The 18740-nt window shown below is 38.0% G+C and overlaps 1 protein-coding gene across 1 annotated transcript in view; it reads right to left on the reverse strand.

Annotated features, from left to right (window-relative positions):
• RNF11 (ring finger protein 11) overlaps positions 1-7361 on the reverse strand; it is a 47423-nt gene extending 40062 nt beyond the window's left edge. The window contains exon 1 of the mRNA XM_027537298.1: positions 6711-7361. Coding sequence (XP_027393099.1) covers positions 6711-6833 — 123 coding nt within the window. The 5' untranslated portion in view covers positions 6834-7361. The remainder of the gene's footprint in view (positions 1-6710) is intronic.
• Between the last annotated feature and the right edge of the window lie 11379 nt (positions 7362-18740).

The raw sequence follows: 18740 nt of genomic DNA on the forward strand, positions 1-18740 counted from the left end.
AAGTAGTGGTGTAAGTTGAAGAAAAAAGTCAGGGAGAACCTAGAGTAGCCAGTCTGTGACACTTATACTATGTAGAAGGAACCAAATAAAATTAAGATCATTAAAAAAAAAAATCTAATCTATCTTAAGTATTAAGATTTTTTTAAAGATCAAAATTTTACAAAAATATATACCAGAAAGTACTAACTAAAAAATATTTTAAGAAAGCCAAGTTCTCAGATCTTCTGTACCAAGTACTCATTACCCCTATCTTCTCAAGTTACCCTATAATTAGTCCTAGAATTAAACTCTAACACAAACTGTCTTAATCTTAAAGGTGCTCATACATTCTTAATAGCAAAGAATCAGCCTTAATTAAAGGACATCCAGAGTGGGAGATCATGCACAGACAAAATTCCAGCAACAATGGTTACAAATAAATTGCTTATTTAAAAAAAAGATGAGGCAACATGAACACAGATCAAACTCAAATGAAAAAAAATGTAAAGAGATTAACTTTCCTAAAGCTTATGCACTTTATATATTAGAAGTGATGGGACAAAACTGAATATAGTCAGATAAAATAGTTAACATGGGAGAGAAAAATAGCAGAACCCTCTAAAGTATAAAAGCCAAACACTAAAGCACAGGATTCTGGGAACAATTGATACAGAAGTCAACAACCATAAAACTTCATATACACAGAAAAACACAGTAACTGATTTTCACATTTATTCGAGTATTTGAGTGTCTGCTATGTGAAAATAGTTCTTGCAAAGATGAATCATCAGACTCGGATTCTGGAAGGGGAGATGTAACATTGTTATAAAGAATTAAAATCAAATAGGAACAGTAAAGTGTCCTAAGAAAGGTAAACAAGTGCTAAGTGAGTTCAGATTAAGAAGCTTCTATTCATGTTGGGGGAGATCAGAAAAAGACTCCTAATATTTGAGCTGGACACTGCTAACTAAAATTTACACGGAGAATGATTAAGAGGGGTATTCTGGGCAATGAGCATAGGCAGATGCTGGGAACCAGAAGACATACATATATACTGGGTTGGCCAAAAAGTTCATTCACATTTCTCTGTAACATCATTCAAAAACCCGAACGAATTTTTTGACCAACCCGAAAGATTATATAGCAATGTCAGTCTGACTAGAGTACAGCTTTTATGTGCGTATGTGTGTGTGTTCAGTCGCTCAGTTCTGTCCGACTCTTTGAAGACTCCATGGACTGTAGCCCACCAGGCTCCTCTGTCCATAGAACTTTCCAGCAAGAGACTAGAGAGTGTGTGTGGGGGGGGCGGAGGGGGGGCAGTTGGACTTTGGACAGATGTCTGCCACCCTACCTCTCCAGATACCAGCATGTGAAATAAAGCAAACTTTCTTTCCTTTCAAAAACAAAAACAAAAACAAAACTGTAGTGGGCTGCCATTTCCTTCTCCAGGTGATCTTCCCGACCCAGGGACTGAACCCTCATCTCTTGCATCTCCTGCATTGGCAGGCAGTTTCTTTGCCACTATGCCACCTGTAATTTCATATGAGACTAAAAAAGCTGGGAAAGTATAAAAGAAGTCAGATTATAACTCTGAATGCTAAGACAGGTCTTTAGTGATGAGTCATGAAAAATCATTAAGGATTAAGAGGCAAGGGAATCTGATTTGGACAGAATCTACTGAATAACAAGGGATGAAATGAATGGGGAGAAGAGCAGACATTAAACAGTAAATTGTGAGAGATCATGAAGACCTCAGTTGCAGTGGTGATGGTACAAGAGGGAGAAGGCAGAGTTCTAGGTCTATAATGTATAAGGTGCCATTCCACTCTACCGAGAAACTTTTAAAATCTGAACACATCATTCTCACTTTTAAGAAAACTGTGATCTGGAAAAATAATAAATGTTAAAGCATCAAGAACTAATTAATAAGGTAATATATGATTTCCAGATAAATATTACACAGAAAAAAGTACTGTACTGGAAGAAATCAAGAGAGGGGAAAAATAAAAGTGGAAGCTTTATTAAAGAGGTTGGAGTTGATTTGCACCTCAATGAAAAGGTAGAACTTTAAGAGGAGAGGGATAAAATCTCACAAACAATTTGATTAATAAGAGTAAGATATGTTAAACAATTTATTAAGAGTAAGATATGTGAGATACATTGAGGTAATTTTCGGCAAAATGGTAAACAAAACACTAGTACATTAAAAATAATAATACAAAAAAAAACCCTTCAAAACCTCAATTACCTGAATGTAACTTCATAAAGATATCAAAAAAACAAGGTATTATTTATTACAGGTTCGAAAGCTTAAAAATAAGTATTTTCTTAGTCTCGATTTTTAAACGAGAGAAAGGAGAGACCACGCCTTAAAAAAAGAACTTTCAGTCAGTTTGAAAAATCCAAAATGTTATGTTTTGTTATTTGTGAAAGAAGTTCCTCAAGACATAACATAATCTGATAAACCCTCTTCATATTCTACATACATATTCTACATCTACAACCAGGATATGTACTCAAACCCATCTGACTCCAAAACCAGATACACTCAGTGCTGTATTATAATTTTTCTTCTGATTTCAAAATCTCAAATGTATTAATCACAAAGTGCAGGGCAGAAGTAAGAGATCAGTAAATCTCAAACTACTGAACATAAACTGATGCAAAACTGAGAGACAGCACTTTGTGCAAATATATACCTATTCAGATAAAAATACAGTCACTGAATATTAACTTTTTAACAGAGTGAATTAACCTATGAGGAACGGGGGTCTTAGAGTGACTAGTGGTTTTTCAATTAGTTCACTTACACCTTCCAAGGCTGGGCTATCTTACCTGGCCCTTTCCTCAGCCTTTCATGACTTATCTTCCCTCTAACAACCCTTATAAGACTGTCCTTGATGAGTAGATTTCTTTTGTATTCTTTTAAAAAATTCCTTCCTTAAAGAGTAGAAGGGATGTCAAATTTCTTGTTTTTTATCTTCTAATTCAAGAAAAGCTCTAACCTCTTATCTCACATTTCTTTAAGGACAAGAATTCACATTCTTTCTCATAAAACAAACATTTTGTTAAGATTACAAAGGGTTGAAAAAAATTACACTATTTTATTAATGATTATTTTAAACCAATTACTATATTTAGTATTATTGGGACTATATTTTTAGGATTGGTTTCTTAAAAATGACCCACAATAAAGGAAAAATGCACTAGGAATATGCATAATTTTTATAAGACATTCAACTGCACTTGCCTCAAAATAAATACATTAATTCATTTAAAGGAAATCCAGTTTTCAACCAGTAACAGTGCCTATTATGTCCCAGCACTATTCTAGGTACTTGGGAAACCACAATTTTTTTAAAAACTCCCTTTTCTTCATGGAGTTTATCACCAGCGGGAGAAACAGTTAATAATAAATAATGTTAGAAAATGATAAATGCTATGGGAAAATAACAGAACAGGGTAAGTTTAGCAGAGTGCTAAGGTAAGTGCAATTTTAAATGGGTGGTCAGAGAGGATTTAAGAAGCTGTCACAACTTGAGTAAAAACTTGAAGGGAAGGGAGTCAGCCATGATGATACCTGGGGGAAAAGTACTCAAGGCACAGAAATCAACCATGGCAAAGGTTCTGGTGTATCCTAGAACAAAGAGGCCAGAGAGGTTAAAGAGAAGCCAGCACGGGTAGAGTAGTAGTAGATATAAAGAGAGCTATGTATGCAGGCAGAGAGTATAGATCATGTAGGGTTTAGGGGACACTAAGGAATCTGGATTTTACTTTGAATGAAATGAGGATTCACAGAAAGTTTGGTAGAGTGTCATGATCTGTTTTACCAGAAACAATCTGGATGATAGATTAAATATAGATTAAAGGGAGAGCAAGGGTGAATGCAGGGAGACCAGTGAGGAGGCTACAAAGAAACCCAGGAGAGAAATATGTATTTTCCATAAACTTGACCACAGTTTGTTTATGCTTACTTTCAAGCATAAATAGATAAAACAAATCTCAGATCCTGCTAATAGGAAATAACTGGATCTTACTGAAGTTTATTATAGAGCTCTTGGCATATACATGTACACACATCTTTTAACTACTCACTGCAGAATACCAAATGTGTTCCTTTACAATCAGTTATTCTCTGAATTTTTAAAATATCCTTTTGTAGCTGAAACTATTCTTTAAAGAAATAAGCCAGTATTTCTATAGCTATCAATTATATACCATTTTTGAAGAAAAAATAAGTTACTTCTGTTCATTCAAAGTATAAATTATTTATCTTGGATTGGTGTTTCTCAGACTATGTGAATTTTACATTCTTAACACATTTTACATTCCTAAAACATTTCAGTTCCTTCAGGTAAGACAAATTTCTACAAAAGTTTCTATTTTTATACAACTTTCTTTAAGAAATTACTTTCTTCAAATTGATACCAAAGTTGCCTATCAATGTCTGGGTTGTTCATTTCAGGAAAAGGCAACCATGAAAAACTCCCATTGTCACAAATAACATGTTTCAAAAAGACGTTCCTACATGATACCAAAAAAACCCTCTATTATCTTATCCTCCTGGAAAAGGCAAATATTGAATACAATCTCCATAAATTCTAAATAAGTTATTCTTAACAATGTATAAGATATACATGTATTTAAGAGAAAGAGTACAATAAGTTGAAGGTATTTTACTTGCTTAGAAGAGGACTAAGGAATACAGGAGATTTTGAAATAAAAACTCATACCTCTAAAAAATGTTTTTCATGAAATGGAAATAAGCACATTGTCCTATAACATTTATGAAGGAAATCAAGAGTGAAATTTGAAGGAAAGTAAGAGTCAAAGAATTTACTTGCTTCAAAGACTCAGGAAAGCACTTAGATTTGGTTTGGATTTTTAAAGAGACTTCTCCTGTGACAATTCTTCGGAAGAAATGGGTGTGTAAACTTACATAACAATACTCCATTTAAATTCATTAATTCACTCAACATTTAAGTGTTTATGTGCCAGAAACTGCACTAAGCACTGGTGGTAGTCCCTGTTCTCAAGGGCTTAGAGTTTTCCCTTATTCCAGTTACTCAGCAGCTACTATGAAGCCAGATGTTGTGGATACAACAAACAGGAAACAGAGTTCCTACCTGCATTCAGCTTATACTGGAGGAGGAGGGAAATGCCTCAAGAATGAGACACACACCTAACTTAACAAGGACGACATATAAGTGTTCTACGCGTTACTTTTGAAAGTGCGGACACTTCCTTCATGGGAGACACAAAGAAGGGAGTGATTGATTCAGGAAGAAAGGGAGGGGAATTTAGGAACTTCAGATACAGCTCAGCTGAGTCCTCAAAGAGGATTACACGCTCACCTGCTGACCTTGGGGGAAGGGTTGCAGAGAGAGCAACTGGAGCTAAGGCAGAGAGGTGTGAATAAGCTGTTGTGTTTGACAGGCCTGGAATATGAATGTGAGGGATAAATCATGGAGTCTTCTGTAAGCCACATGAAAAGACTGGACTTTACCAGCATATATGAAAGGCCCCTGATGGGTTTTATTCAGAAAACCAGCATTTGTGATCAGGTTTTTCTGGTGTGGTGAGACACGGATTTACATAGGAATGAGAAAAGAATAACACTAGATAATGATGTCACCACATGAAACAACAAAGGAGACTGCCCAGTTAGAAAATTAAACCCCAATCAGGAAAAAAAATTAAGCCACTTAACTATCCAAGTACTTCTGGTAAAGTTTTTAATCAACATCTTGAAAAAGTAGAGGAAAGGTTTATACATATATTATGGATTATAACGTCTACATATCTATTTTGAGTTTTCTAAAGAGGTCTTCAGCTCTTTACAAATCGTGTAAGGACATCTGGAGCTGCTGATTGCTGTACAAAAAGAAGTGAAGCTATTTAGAAGACAAGTCTTTGACACATAGGGAGAACCATGAGTAACAGAAGGTATTTCTCAAGTAAGGTTTAAAGGTTTCCAAAGTTCAAGATAATCAAGTTCTCTTAAATCAGCGCGTTTAAAAGGTGTGTCACAGGGGTGGAGCAAAAAGAGGAGGGGTTCAGAATTAAGACTGTTGTTGCTGTTCAGTCGCTAAGCTGTGTCCTACAATTAATATAAACACACACACACATATGTATGTATACCTATGTATGTAAAGAAGCAACTCCATGTTGCTGGAACCAAAATCACTACTTGAAAATCTCCCAAGCACAGGAAGAAATGAACGCCTACTAAATTCAACGAATACAGACAGACTAGAGGGAGGAGAGGAGGATCACACTTCAAAGTATAAATGGGATGTATGTGTGGCGGGGGGGTGGGGTGGAGTAGTGGGGGTAGGTTAACCACTTATCCAGAACCCATAATCCAGCCGGTGACGAGGAAATCATCTTCGAACCTCACAATTCACATATAAAGGCAAGAAAACATCACTTCCGAACTCCACAATCTAGCCACCAGTCACTGGTCAAGGGGATATAATCACACACTCGAATCCCAGAACTCAAGGACAGAAGTACCATCCCCACACAGCTCGAAGGGAGGTGAAGGATTCCCCCTATACTGACGACGGGAGCAATCACACTTAAACCCAGCCCTAAGGGAGTCAGTGCCTCTCAGGCCAGGTGTTGCCGAGGCCAGGGACAGTGACAGACAGCCCCGAAGCCCCCACAATCTCCGCCAGAGCCGCCTCTACTCCTCGCACCCCCCTTCCCCAACACACACCCTCCCCTACCTGATATGGCGGCGGCGGCTCCTGATCCGGCTCCGTCCCCTCGCCAAAGCTGGCCCGGTCGGACTGAGACTCGTGAAGCAGGGAGATGTCATCCGAAGTGGGGGACTTGAGGCAGTTCCCCATCTTCTGGGGCTGGGGTGTGTGATCTGGGGGAGGAAGAAAGCAGTGGCGGGGTCGTTCGCACGCTCCGCGGTCAGCCTCGGTCAGCGAGGTGGGGTCGGGCGGCAGGCCGGGGTTCAGGCGGCAGCGGCTCCCCCGGCCCCCGGCGCCGCCGAAGGGCAGCTCATGCCAGTCCCTGGGGCTGAGGGCTTAAGGCTGGGCCGCGGGTTTCCCGGGGTCGCGGCGGTTGCCTCCTCTGAGGCGGCGGCAGTGGGGGGGGGGGGGGCGGGGAGACGAAGCACTTCCCCACCCCGCCCCCCCGCGGGGCGGCGGCGGCCACGGAGCTGCTGGGCCTAATCCAGGTCAGGAGCGGGGGGCGCAGCCGTCGCGGCTCCCTCAGCTGCTGCCTCAGCTGCTGCTGCTGGCCCCGCCGACGCCGGAGCCGCAGCCGCGGGCCTCATCCTACTCCGCTTCGCAGCGGCGGCGGCGGCCAGAACGAGGCCAGCTGCGGCCCTGCGTCACGCCGCCGTGCGTGCCCTGGTCCCGCCCCCAGCGCTGGGAGGCGTGGGTAGCTCCGGCTGTGCTCCCGGCTCCTTTGCCACCCCCCAGCCCCTCCCCCGTCCCCAGCAGCTGTTTCTGGGGCTGCGTCAGTTTCTGCTTCCCTGACAGCCTGGGACGCGATTCTGATACCTCTTTCGGGTCTTCGGTTTCTCCCCACGCGAACTGCTCCCTCTTCGCTTGTCTCAGCTCTTACCTGTGCGTTATTTTGACAGTCTTCTCGCTACCTTCTGCCAAGTAATCTATTTTTAAACCCATATCTGAATGGATCACTCCCATGATTAAAATATTAAAGGGTCTATCCCTTCGGAATAAAGTCCAAACTCACTACCTCCCCAGTCACTTTCCAATCCTCCTACATCACGGTCAGAAGAATTCTTCTACCGATTATTCTATTTATTTCTATTCTCAACACCATAGTACAAGCTACCATCATTTCTCTGCTGTAATACTTTGAACTATTTCCCCTGCGTTCGCCATTGCCCCCATTCAATTTACTATTTGTACAGTTATCTTTTTAAAATGTAAATCTGATCATGTCATTCCTGTAGGAGGAATTCAAGCCTTTTAAAACATTCATTAAAAACTTCCCAATACTGTTATGACTGAAGTATTAATTCTTAAATAATTTACTAATCTGGCTACCTCCCCAGTCTCATTTGTGGCCTTGTTCCCTCACATATTCTAAACTCTAGCATGTCTAAATAGTTTTCAGTTTTCAGTTAATCTAGAAAACTATTCCCTCTGGCTGAGGCCTTTACCCATAATGTTTCTCTGACATAAACTCACTTCTCCCCACTCCTGACCTTATACTTTCCATCAAACTATATCCCCACTTGTCCTTCCTGGACTCAACTTTGATTCTACTGGGAAGCCTGTCCTCTAACCCTCCTGTCTGGGTTAGTTACCTCCTCTGTGCTCACAGTCCCTGAGCACTCAGTTCCTGAGTCCCTGTGAGTCTCTGTCACAGCCAGATCAAGCTGAATCTGCCCCTCCTCTGTACCAGGCCTGGCACATTGCCTGAGGCAGAGTAGGCTTTCTTCTTAACTGAAATAACAAAGAGCTCAAGAGGCAATGTATGTAGAGGGAGGAAATAAGAAAGATGAGAATGTTCTAATATTCATTCATTCAACGAGAGGAAAAGAGGGTCTTGATTGTCTTTTTTTCATTCTTCATTTACTAATTTTTTTTCCACCAGACTCTATATTAGGCACTAAGGAAAGTGAAAGTGAAGTCGCTCAGTCCTGTCCCACTCTTTGCAACCCCCATGGACAGTAGCCTGCACCAGGCTTCTCCGTCCATGGGATTTTCTAGGCAAGAGTACTGGAGTGGGTTGCCATTTCCTTCTCCAAGGCACTAAGGAAATCTGGCTTATTCTTGATGGAGCCCAGAATCCAGCTAGGAAGATATGTAAACAGTGAGGTCTTCTGCCACCCCCAGGACAGGTTTCTAGAGGGCACAGGAGGGAGTAATTAGAGCACTGGGTGAGGATCAGAAAGGATTCTTGGAAGTAGAACTGTGTAAAAATGGCACGTCCTAAGTGCTGTAACTTTGAAGTCCCTGTTCTATAAAATCACATATTTTATTTGAATACACTCATATCACACATTAAAGGTGATATTGCTATTTTGCTATTTTCCCTCTTTTCCAAGACTTACCTTTTTTCTTGTTAATGGCTCCCACCTGAATAGGTGTATCTGTAATGCCATGTTTGTTATCAGAATCTTTCACACATCCCCAAGAATCATTGCTTAATTCTGTGGCTTGGACAAATAAAATTATTGGATTATTTGGAAGGAAATTTTCAGGTATTTTCCTCTTTTCTCTTATTGCCATTTTTCTGGTCCCCTCTGAACTGTTGTGACAACTTCTTAATGAAGCCCTTGCCTCGGCACCATCAATACATTCTCCACACTACTGCCATGAAAAATGTGATCAGTGAGCATTCATAGACTTGTGGCTCAGAAATTTGGCATGACATTAAGGCCTTGAACCATTTGGTCCCATCCTGATCTCCAATATGACTTTTTTTATTTTAAATTTATTTTTTAATTGAAGGATAATTGCTTTATAGAATTGTGTTGGTTTCTGTCAAACATCAACATGAATCAGCCATAGGTATACATGAGTCACCTCCCTCTTGAAACTCCCTCCCACTTCCTTCCCCATCCCACCTATATGACTCTTGACTCCAACCAGGCATCCTATACTCCAGCCACATCATAATACTTACCATGCCCTCAGTTTTCACTATGCTTTTCCACTTCTGATCCCCTGCCATGCTGTTCCCTTTTGTTGAAATCCAACTATCTTTTAAGACTGTCCTTAGGTGCTACTTTCTTCATATAGCTGCCCTTGATTTCATTTAGTTGAAATATATGTAACAATATAAAATAAATGGGATCCATTACTATATTATATTATATACATCTATTTATGTGAATAGTTTAACATAATTTCTATGTATATACATAGATGTGTGTATATCTTAATATATATGTAAGAATGAATGAAATCATAACTTCCATTTATTAGCCTGAGTCTTGAAAGATTGATGTTAACATTCCTGTTTTACAGGAATAGAAATATGGCTTCACATGGCTACTCAGGGGGTAAAGCCAGTATTTAAATTATATACCAGTTGCCTCTATTAAGTTGGCAGAGGGAACTACGTCATTTTTCGTTCTGATAATCTTTCTCAGTGTATAAAAACAAGAGAATGGGAGAAGACTTATCTTCAATGCCTATAGCATCCATGTCTACTTTTGTAAGGAAGTAGCTATTCAATGATCTTTCTTCCTAATCTAGTTTTAGAAGGGAACACTTGGGAAGTATCCTGTATACCAGAAAGGGTGATCTAATCACAAAACAATTTTAAATAAAAAAAGTAACCAACACTATTGAAGTGACAAAGACTCCTCTAAACCCAGCTCTAGTCAGGCTCCTCTAAGGCCTCAAGGCTCTAACTTTGGGCTTTGTGCTTGACCTACTTATTTCAGTTTTAGCAAGAATCTAGTTGAATTAGTTTAGCCAGAGTCCCCCTCCCTTAGTATCTGACCACCTTGGCCTGCCTTTAGCAGAAATCCTATCAATGTTTTTAGCCAGAATTCCCTTTTATCCCTGATGTTTCCTCTTTGTAATTTTCCATCCACTGTCTCCCACCCTGTTCCTTGCCTATAAATTCCCACTTGTCCTTTTTGTATAATACAGAGTGAAGTCCAATTCTATACTGAGTCTTTTGTCTCCTATTGCAATAGGTACTGAATAAAATATGCCTTCACTGCTTTGTCTGATTCTTGTTTTCTCTGACTTCAGGATATCTAATGCAGAAGCAGATATGAAAATCTAGTATCTTCTGTTGAACCAGATTTTCTTTATATATACTTTTTTTAGACCAGTTTTAGGTTCACACCAAAAAACTGAGCAGAAGGCACAGAGATTTACCATAACCCCCTGCCCCCATACATGCATAGCTTCCCCCATTATCAACACCCTGCACTAGACCAGCTTATTTGTTTATTTTTGGCTGCACTGAGTCTTCATTGCTGCGAGTGTGCTTTCTCTAGTTGTAGTGAGTGGGGTCTTTCTAGTTATGGTGCACGGGCTTCTCCTTGCAGTGGCTTCTGTTGTTACACAGCACAAACTCTAGGTGAATGGGCTGAGTAGCTGTGGACCATGGGCTTAGTTACTCTGCAGCATGTGAAGCTTCCCAGACCAGGGATTGAACCCATGTTCCCTGCATTGGTGGGCAGATTCTTAACCACTGGACCACCAGGGAAGTCCCAAACATTTGTTAAACTGGTAAGCTATCACACAAAATGCTTGCTTATGTTAGGGTTCACTCATGGTGTTGTACATTCTGTGGGTTTAGACAAATATATAATTACGTGTATATACCGTTATAGCATCATACAGAATAGTTTCGCTGCCCTAAAACTCTTCTGTACTCAGCCTATTCATTCCTCCTTTGGCAACCACTGATGTCTGAGCAGTCTCCATGGTTTGATTTTTTTCAAAATGTCATATATTTAGAATCTTACAGCATGTAGTCTTTTCACATTGGCTTCTTTCACTTAAGTGAAAACTAAGATTCCTCTGTTTCTATTCATGCCTTGATGATTTCTTTTTATCACTGAATAATATTCCACTGTCTAGCTATCCCACAGTTTATTTATTCATTTATCCACTGAAGGACATTTTAGTTGCTTCCAAGTTTTGGCAATTATGGATAAATCTACTATAAACATCTGTGTATAGGAGTCTTTTTCCCAATTATTTTTATTGTAGTAAAATACACAACATAAAATTACCACCTTAACCATTTTAAGTGTAAAGTTCAATGTTAAATATGTTCATAATATTTTGCGACCGTCACCAGCATCCATCTCCAGAACACTTTTCATCTTGTAAAACCAAAACTATCCATTAAACAATAATTCTTCTTTTTCCCCTTCCCTCAGCTACTGACAACCACCATCCTACTTTCTGTCTCTGATTTTGACTGCTGTAAGTATTTTATATAAGTATAATCACACAGCATTTGTACTTTGTGACTGGGTTATTTCACTTAGCATAATGTCTTCGAGGTTCATCCTGGTATAGCATATTGTAGAATTTCCTTCTTTTTTAAAGCTGAATAATATTACATTGTATGTATGTATCACATTTTGCTTATCTATTCATTCATTGATGGACAATTGGGTTGCTTCCACATTTTAGATGCTATAATCCTGCTGTGAACATGGATGTACAAATATCTTTTCAAGATCCTCATTTTAATTATTTGATTATACACCAAGAGTGAAATTGCTGGATCATATGGTAATTCTATGTCTAATTTTTTGAGTAACTCAGACTGCTTTTCCACAGTAGCTGTACCATTTTACATTCCCTCAAACAATGTGTTTGCAGGTTTTTATGTGAACTTGTTTTCAAGTAATTTGGCTAATATCAAGGAGCACAGTTGCTGGATTATATGGTAAAAGTACATTCAGTTTGTAAGACACTACCAAATTGTCTTCCAAAGTGGCTGTACCACCAGCAAAGAAGGAGTATTCCTATTGTTCCATATCCTCACCAGTTTTTGGTGTTGACAGTGTTTGGGCCATTTTAATAGGTATGTAGTAGTATCTCATTGTTTAATTCCCATTTCCCTGAAATTTTCCTTTCATGTGCTTATTTGCCATCTGTATATTTTAACTGGTGAGGTGTTTGGCCCATTTTTTTTAAAAAAGGGGTCTTTTGCTGCTTCATAAAAATTTTAGAATCAGTTTTCTGATAACCTTAAAATAGCTTGCTGGAATTTTGATTGGGATTCATTGAATTGACAGATCAACTTGAGAAGAACTGACATCTGGACAATATTGAGTCTTCCTATCCATGAATGTGGATATCTCTCTATTTACTTAGATTTCATTATTCAGAATTTCATAGTTTTTCTCATATAGATCTGTATATATTCTATTAGATATGTATCTAAGTATTTTGATACAGGAGACAGGGATCAAGACCATCCCCAAGAAAAAGAAATGCAAAAAAGCAAAATGGCTATCTGAGGAGGCCTTACAAATAGCTGTGAAAAGAAGAGAAGCAAAAAGCAAAGGAGAAAAGGAAAGATATACGCATTTGAATGCAGAGTTCCAAAGAATAGCAAGGAGAGATAAGAAAGCCTTCCTCAGTGATCAATGCAAAGAAATAGAGGAAAACAATAGAATGGGAAAGACTAGAGATCTCTTCAAGAAAATTAGAGATACCAAGGGAACATTTTATGCAAAGATGGGCTCAATAAAGGACAGAAATGGTATGGACCTAACAGAAGCCGAAGATGTTAGGAAGAGGTGGCAAGAATACATAGAAGAACTAAACAAAAAAGATCTTCACGACCTAGACAATCACAATGGTGTGATCACTGACCTAGAGCCAGACATCCTGGAATGTGAAGTCAAGTGGGCCTTAGGAAGCAAGATTGCCAGGGGAAATATCAATAACCTCAGATATGCATATGACACCACCCTTATGGCAGAAAGTGAAGAAGAACTAAAGAGCCTCTTGGTGAAAGTTAAAGAGGAGAGTGAAAAAGTTGGCTTAAAGCTCAACATTCAGAAAACTAAGATCATGGCATCCAGTTCTCTCACTTCATGGCAAATAGATGGGGAAACAGTGGAAACAGTGGCAGACTTCATTTTCTGGGGCTCCCAAATCACTGCAGATGGTGACTGCAGCCGTGAAATGAAAAGACACTTACTCCTTGGAAGGAAAGTTATGACCAACCTAGACAGCATATTAAGAAGCAGAGACACTACTTTGTCAACAAAGCTCTGTCTAGTCAAGGCTATGGTTTTTCCAGTAGTCATGTATGGATGTGAGAGTTGGACTGAAGAAAGCTGAGTGCCAAAGAATTGATGCTTTTGAACTGTGGTGTTGGAGAAGACTCTTGAGAATCCCTTAGACTGCAAGGAGATCCAACCAGTCCATCCTAAAGGAGACAGTCCTGGGTGTTCATTGGAAGGATTGATGCTGAAGCTGAAACTCCAGTACTTTGGCCACCTGATGTGAAGAGCTGACACATTGGAAAAGACCCTGATGCTGGAAAGATTGAGGGCAGGAGGAGAAGGGGACAACAGAGGATGAGATGGTTGGATGGCATCACCGACTCAATGGACATGAGTTTGGGTAAACTCCAGGAGCTGGTGATGGACAGGGAGACCTGGCGTGCTGCGGTTCATGGGGTTGCAAAGACACGACTGAGCGACTGAACTGAACTGAACTGAATGTAAGTGATATTGTATTTTTAATTTCAAACTTTACTTGTTCATTGCTGGTTATATAGAAAAGTAATTGATTGTTGTATATCAACACTGTATCCTCCAATGTTACTCCAGGAGGGGTCAATCTTACTATAATCACTTATTAGTTCCAGGAGGGGTTTTTGTTATTTCTGTTGATTCTTTTAGATTTTCTATAGAGATGATCATGTCTTCTATTAACAAAGTCAGCTTGATTTCCTCTTTCTCAACTTAAATAGCTTTCATTTTCTTTTCTTGTCTTACTGCATTAACTAGGACTTCCAGGACAATGCTGAATAGCAGTGGTAAGAGGGTACATCCTTTCTTTGTTGCTTATCTCAGTGGAAAATCTTACCAATGTTGGAATCTCCCCATTCAGTAAATGCTACTGTAGGTTTTTTGTAGTATTCTTTATACTATCAAGAAAGTTCTCCTCTAGTTCTAGTTTGCTGAGAGTATTTATCATGTATGAGTGTTGGATTTTTCCTTTCTTTCTTTTGAGTGTTGGATTTTTATCAAATAGTTTTTCTGTATCTATTGATATGATCATGTGATTTTTCTTCTTTAGACTGTTAAGATTGTAATGTAATGGATTACATTAATTTATTTTTATTAATTGGGTTTTCCCTCATTCTTTTTTTAATTTAATTTTTGGTTGCATTGGGTCTCTGTTGCTGTCCCAGGGCTTTTTCTAGTTGCCATGAGCAGGGGCTACTCTTCATTGCAGTACACTAGCTTCTCAGTCGCAGTAGCTTCTCTTATTGCAGAGCACAGGCTCTAGGCATGCAGGTTTCAGTAGTTGAGGCATTCAGGTTTAGTAGTTGTGACTCATGGGACCTAGAACTTGGGGCTCAGTAGTTTTGCTACATCAATAGTTGTGGTTTGTGGGTTCTAGAGCGTGGGCTCTGTAGTTGTGGCACACAGGCTTAATTGCCCTGCAGCCTGCAGAATTTTCCTGGACCAGGAATTGAATCCATGCCCCCTGCATGGGCAGGCAGATTCTTATCCACTATACCACCAGGGAAGTCCACATTAATTGATTTTCAACTGTTGAATTAGCCTTGCATATGTGATAAATGTCACTCAGTATATAATTCTTTTTTATACATTGTTAAATTCTATTTACTAATATTTCATTGAGGAGTTTTTGCATCTATGTTCATGAGCGCTATTGATCAGGTTTTTTTTTTCTGATAATGTCTTTCTCTGGTCTTGGTAATGAGAGTAAGGCTGGTCTCATAGGATGAGTTAGCATCTATTCTGCTGCTCTTCTGAAAAAGACTGAGAGAACTGGCATAATTTCTTTCTTAAGTGTTTATAAGAATTCAACAGTAAACCCATCTGAGCCTAGTGCTTTCTGTTTTGGAAGGTTATTAATTATTGATTAAATTTCTTTAATAGATATAGACCTATTCATATTGTCTGTTTCTTTTTGTCTGAGTTTTGGCAGATTGCTTTTTTCAAGGAATTGGTTCATTTCATCCAGGTTATCAAATATGTGGGCATAGAGTTATTCATATTATTCTTTTATTATTCTGTAATGTCAATGAGATCTGTAGTGATGTCCCTTCTTTCATTTCTTATGTTAATAATTTGTGTCCTCTTTTTTTCTTTGTTAACCTGGCTTAGAGGTTTATTGATTTTATTGTTTTTTTTCAAAGAAACAGTTTTGGTTTCATTGATTTCCTTTATTGATTTCCGTTTTCAATTTTATTGATTTCTGCTCTTATTTTTATTATTTATTTTCTTTATTAACTTTGGATTTAATTTCCTCTTCTTTTTCTAGTTTCCTAATGTGGAAACTTAGGTGACTGATTTTAGATCTTTTGTCTTTCCTAATAGATGCATTAAATGCTCTAAATTTCCTTTTGAAATAGTGCTTTTGCTGCATCCCACAAATTTTGATGTTTGGTTTTCATTTTCATTTAGCTAAGAATATTGTTTAATTTATCTTGAGATTAATTAGGATTGTGTTATTTAATCAAAAACTTCTTAGGGATTTTCTGTTATTGGTTTCTAGTTTAATTCCACTGTGATCTGAGAGCAAATATTGTATGATTTCTTTTAAAATTTGTTGAGGTGTTTTCTAGCCCAGAGTGTGGTTTATCTTGGTGAATGTTTCATGTGGACTTGAATAGAATGTATATTCTGCTGGTTATTGGATAAAGTAGTCTATAGATACCCAGTATACCCATTTGATTGATGGTGTTGAGTTCAAATATGTGCTTACAAATTTTCTGCTAGTTGCCTTCATTTCTGACAAAGTGGAGCCAAATATTAAAGAGATATTGTAAAAATATAGAAGATTTTTCTTGGAATACTTATTTTTCATAAAAATATGTTATTATATTAACATGTAATGGAATTAATATTGTGATTTAAAGGGATTAAATACATATTTTATATTTCTCAATTTTATTTTCTAACATGACAGACATGCTATATATAATTAATATAAACAGAAGCTCAATTAGGTCCTTAATAATTTTAAAAAGCATACAGTGGTCCTAAGATTAAAAGTCTGAGAATTGCTATTCTAAATCTTCCCCACTCAAGTATGTTCCATGGATTGCACTACCTAACTCACTTGGGAGCTTCTTAAAAATGCCAATTAAAAAAAAAGGAAAAAAGAAAGGCAAACTTTCAGGCCCCACACAAGACTGAATAAATAAGAATGTACATTTTCATGATCCTTTGATGATTTAGATGCCCATTAAAGTTTGAGAAACACTGGTCTAGGGGTGTTAAAAAAAATCTTCCTGACACTTGAGTTTTATAGAATGACTAGGAACAGCTGGGGAGGACTGATGACCAAGGACTCAGGAAGACAGGATAACATGGATGAAATAATAGTAGAGAGAAATGTTATGACATGCTGGGAAACTGCAAACAGAACATATCTAGATTTTTGACAACGTTCTTTTTCAATTTTTAAAAATTGTGCTAAAATACTTGTAACATAAAATTTACCATCTTATTCATTTTTTGGTGTGTAGTTCAGTGGTTTTAGACACCACAATCCATTCCCATACCTCTTTTTATCCTGTAAAACTGAAACCCTATACCTATTAAACAATAATTCTCCAGTTATCACCATGAACCATGGTTCCAATTTCTCCATATCCTTGCCAGTATTAGTTGTTGTCTGTTTTTCTGACAGAAGCCATCCTAATGAGTGTGAGGTCATAACTCATTATAGTTTTTATTTACATTTTCCTAATGATCAGTGAGGAGAAGGCAATGGCACCCCACTCCAGTACTCTTGCTTGGAAAATCCCGTGGATGGAGAAGCCTGGTAGACTGCATTCCATGGGGTATCGAAGAGTCAGGCACGACTGAGCAACTTCACTTTCACTTTTCACTTTCGTGCATTGGAGAAGGAAATGGCAACCCACTCCAGTGTTCTTGCCTGGAGAATCCCAGGGACAGGGTAGCCTGTTGGGCTGCCGTCTATGGGGTCGCACAGAGTTGGATACAACTGAAGTGACTTAGCAGCAGCAGCAGCAGCAACAATCAGTGATGCAGAACATCTTTTCATGTGCTTCTTGGCTATTTGTATATCTTCTTAGGAGTAATATCTATTCACATACTTTGCCTATTTTTGAATCAGGTTGCTTTTTTATTGTTGAGCTTTAAAAGTTCTCTATATACTTTGTATGTTAATGTCTTAAAGATAAATGATTTGCCAATATATTCTCCTATTCTGTTGTTTTCCTTTTTACTCTGTTATAGTGACTTTTGAGGCATACAGTTTTAAAATTTTCATGAGGTGTTGTCTAATTTTTCTTTTGTTATTTATGTTCTTAATGTCATAGACAGGAAATCATTTCCAAGTTCAATGTCATGAAGCTTTTGTCCTATGTTCTTCTAAGAGTTTATTGTTTTAGGTCTTACATTTAGGCCCTTGATCCATGAGGAATTTTTTTTTTTTTTATATGACGTTAGCTGAAGGTCTAACTCCATTATTTTGCATATGTATGTCCATTTTCCCCAGAATCATTTGTTGAGAAGCTTGTTCTTTCCCCACTGAGTGGTCTAGAGACTTTTGTCAAAAATCACTTGACATATATGTTATAGTTTATTTCTGGGCTCTATATTCTATTCCATTGATCTTTATGTCTGTATTTATGCCAGTATCACACTATTTTGATTACTGTAACTTTGTAGTAAGTTTTGAAATCAAGAAGTGTGAGTCTTCCAGTTTTGTTCTTTTTCAAAATTGTTTTGACTTCGTGGGGTCCCTTGAGATGACATGTGAATTTTAGTATGCTTTTTCATATTGCAAAAAAAAAAATGTAGTTGGTGTTTTGGTAGGGATCACATTGAATCTGTAAATTGTTTTGGGCAATATTGTCATTTTTTAACAATATTAACACTTCCATAAATATGAGGTGTTTCCATTTATTTGTGTCTTATTAAATTTCTTTCAGCAATATTTTAGTTTTCATTGCACTTAACATCCTGTTAATTCTTAAGTATTTTATTCTTTTTGATGCTATAGTAAGAGGATTGTTTTTATAATTTCCTTTTCAAATTGCTCATTCTTATTGTATAGAAATGCAACTGACTTTTGTGTTGATTTTGTATC

The sequence above is a fragment of the Bos indicus x Bos taurus genome, chromosome 3 (genome assembly GCF_003369695.1).
Source record: "Bos indicus x Bos taurus breed Angus x Brahman F1 hybrid chromosome 3, Bos_hybrid_MaternalHap_v2.0, whole genome shotgun sequence".
Taxonomy (NCBI): Eukaryota; Metazoa; Chordata; class Mammalia; order Artiodactyla; family Bovidae; genus Bos; species Bos indicus x Bos taurus.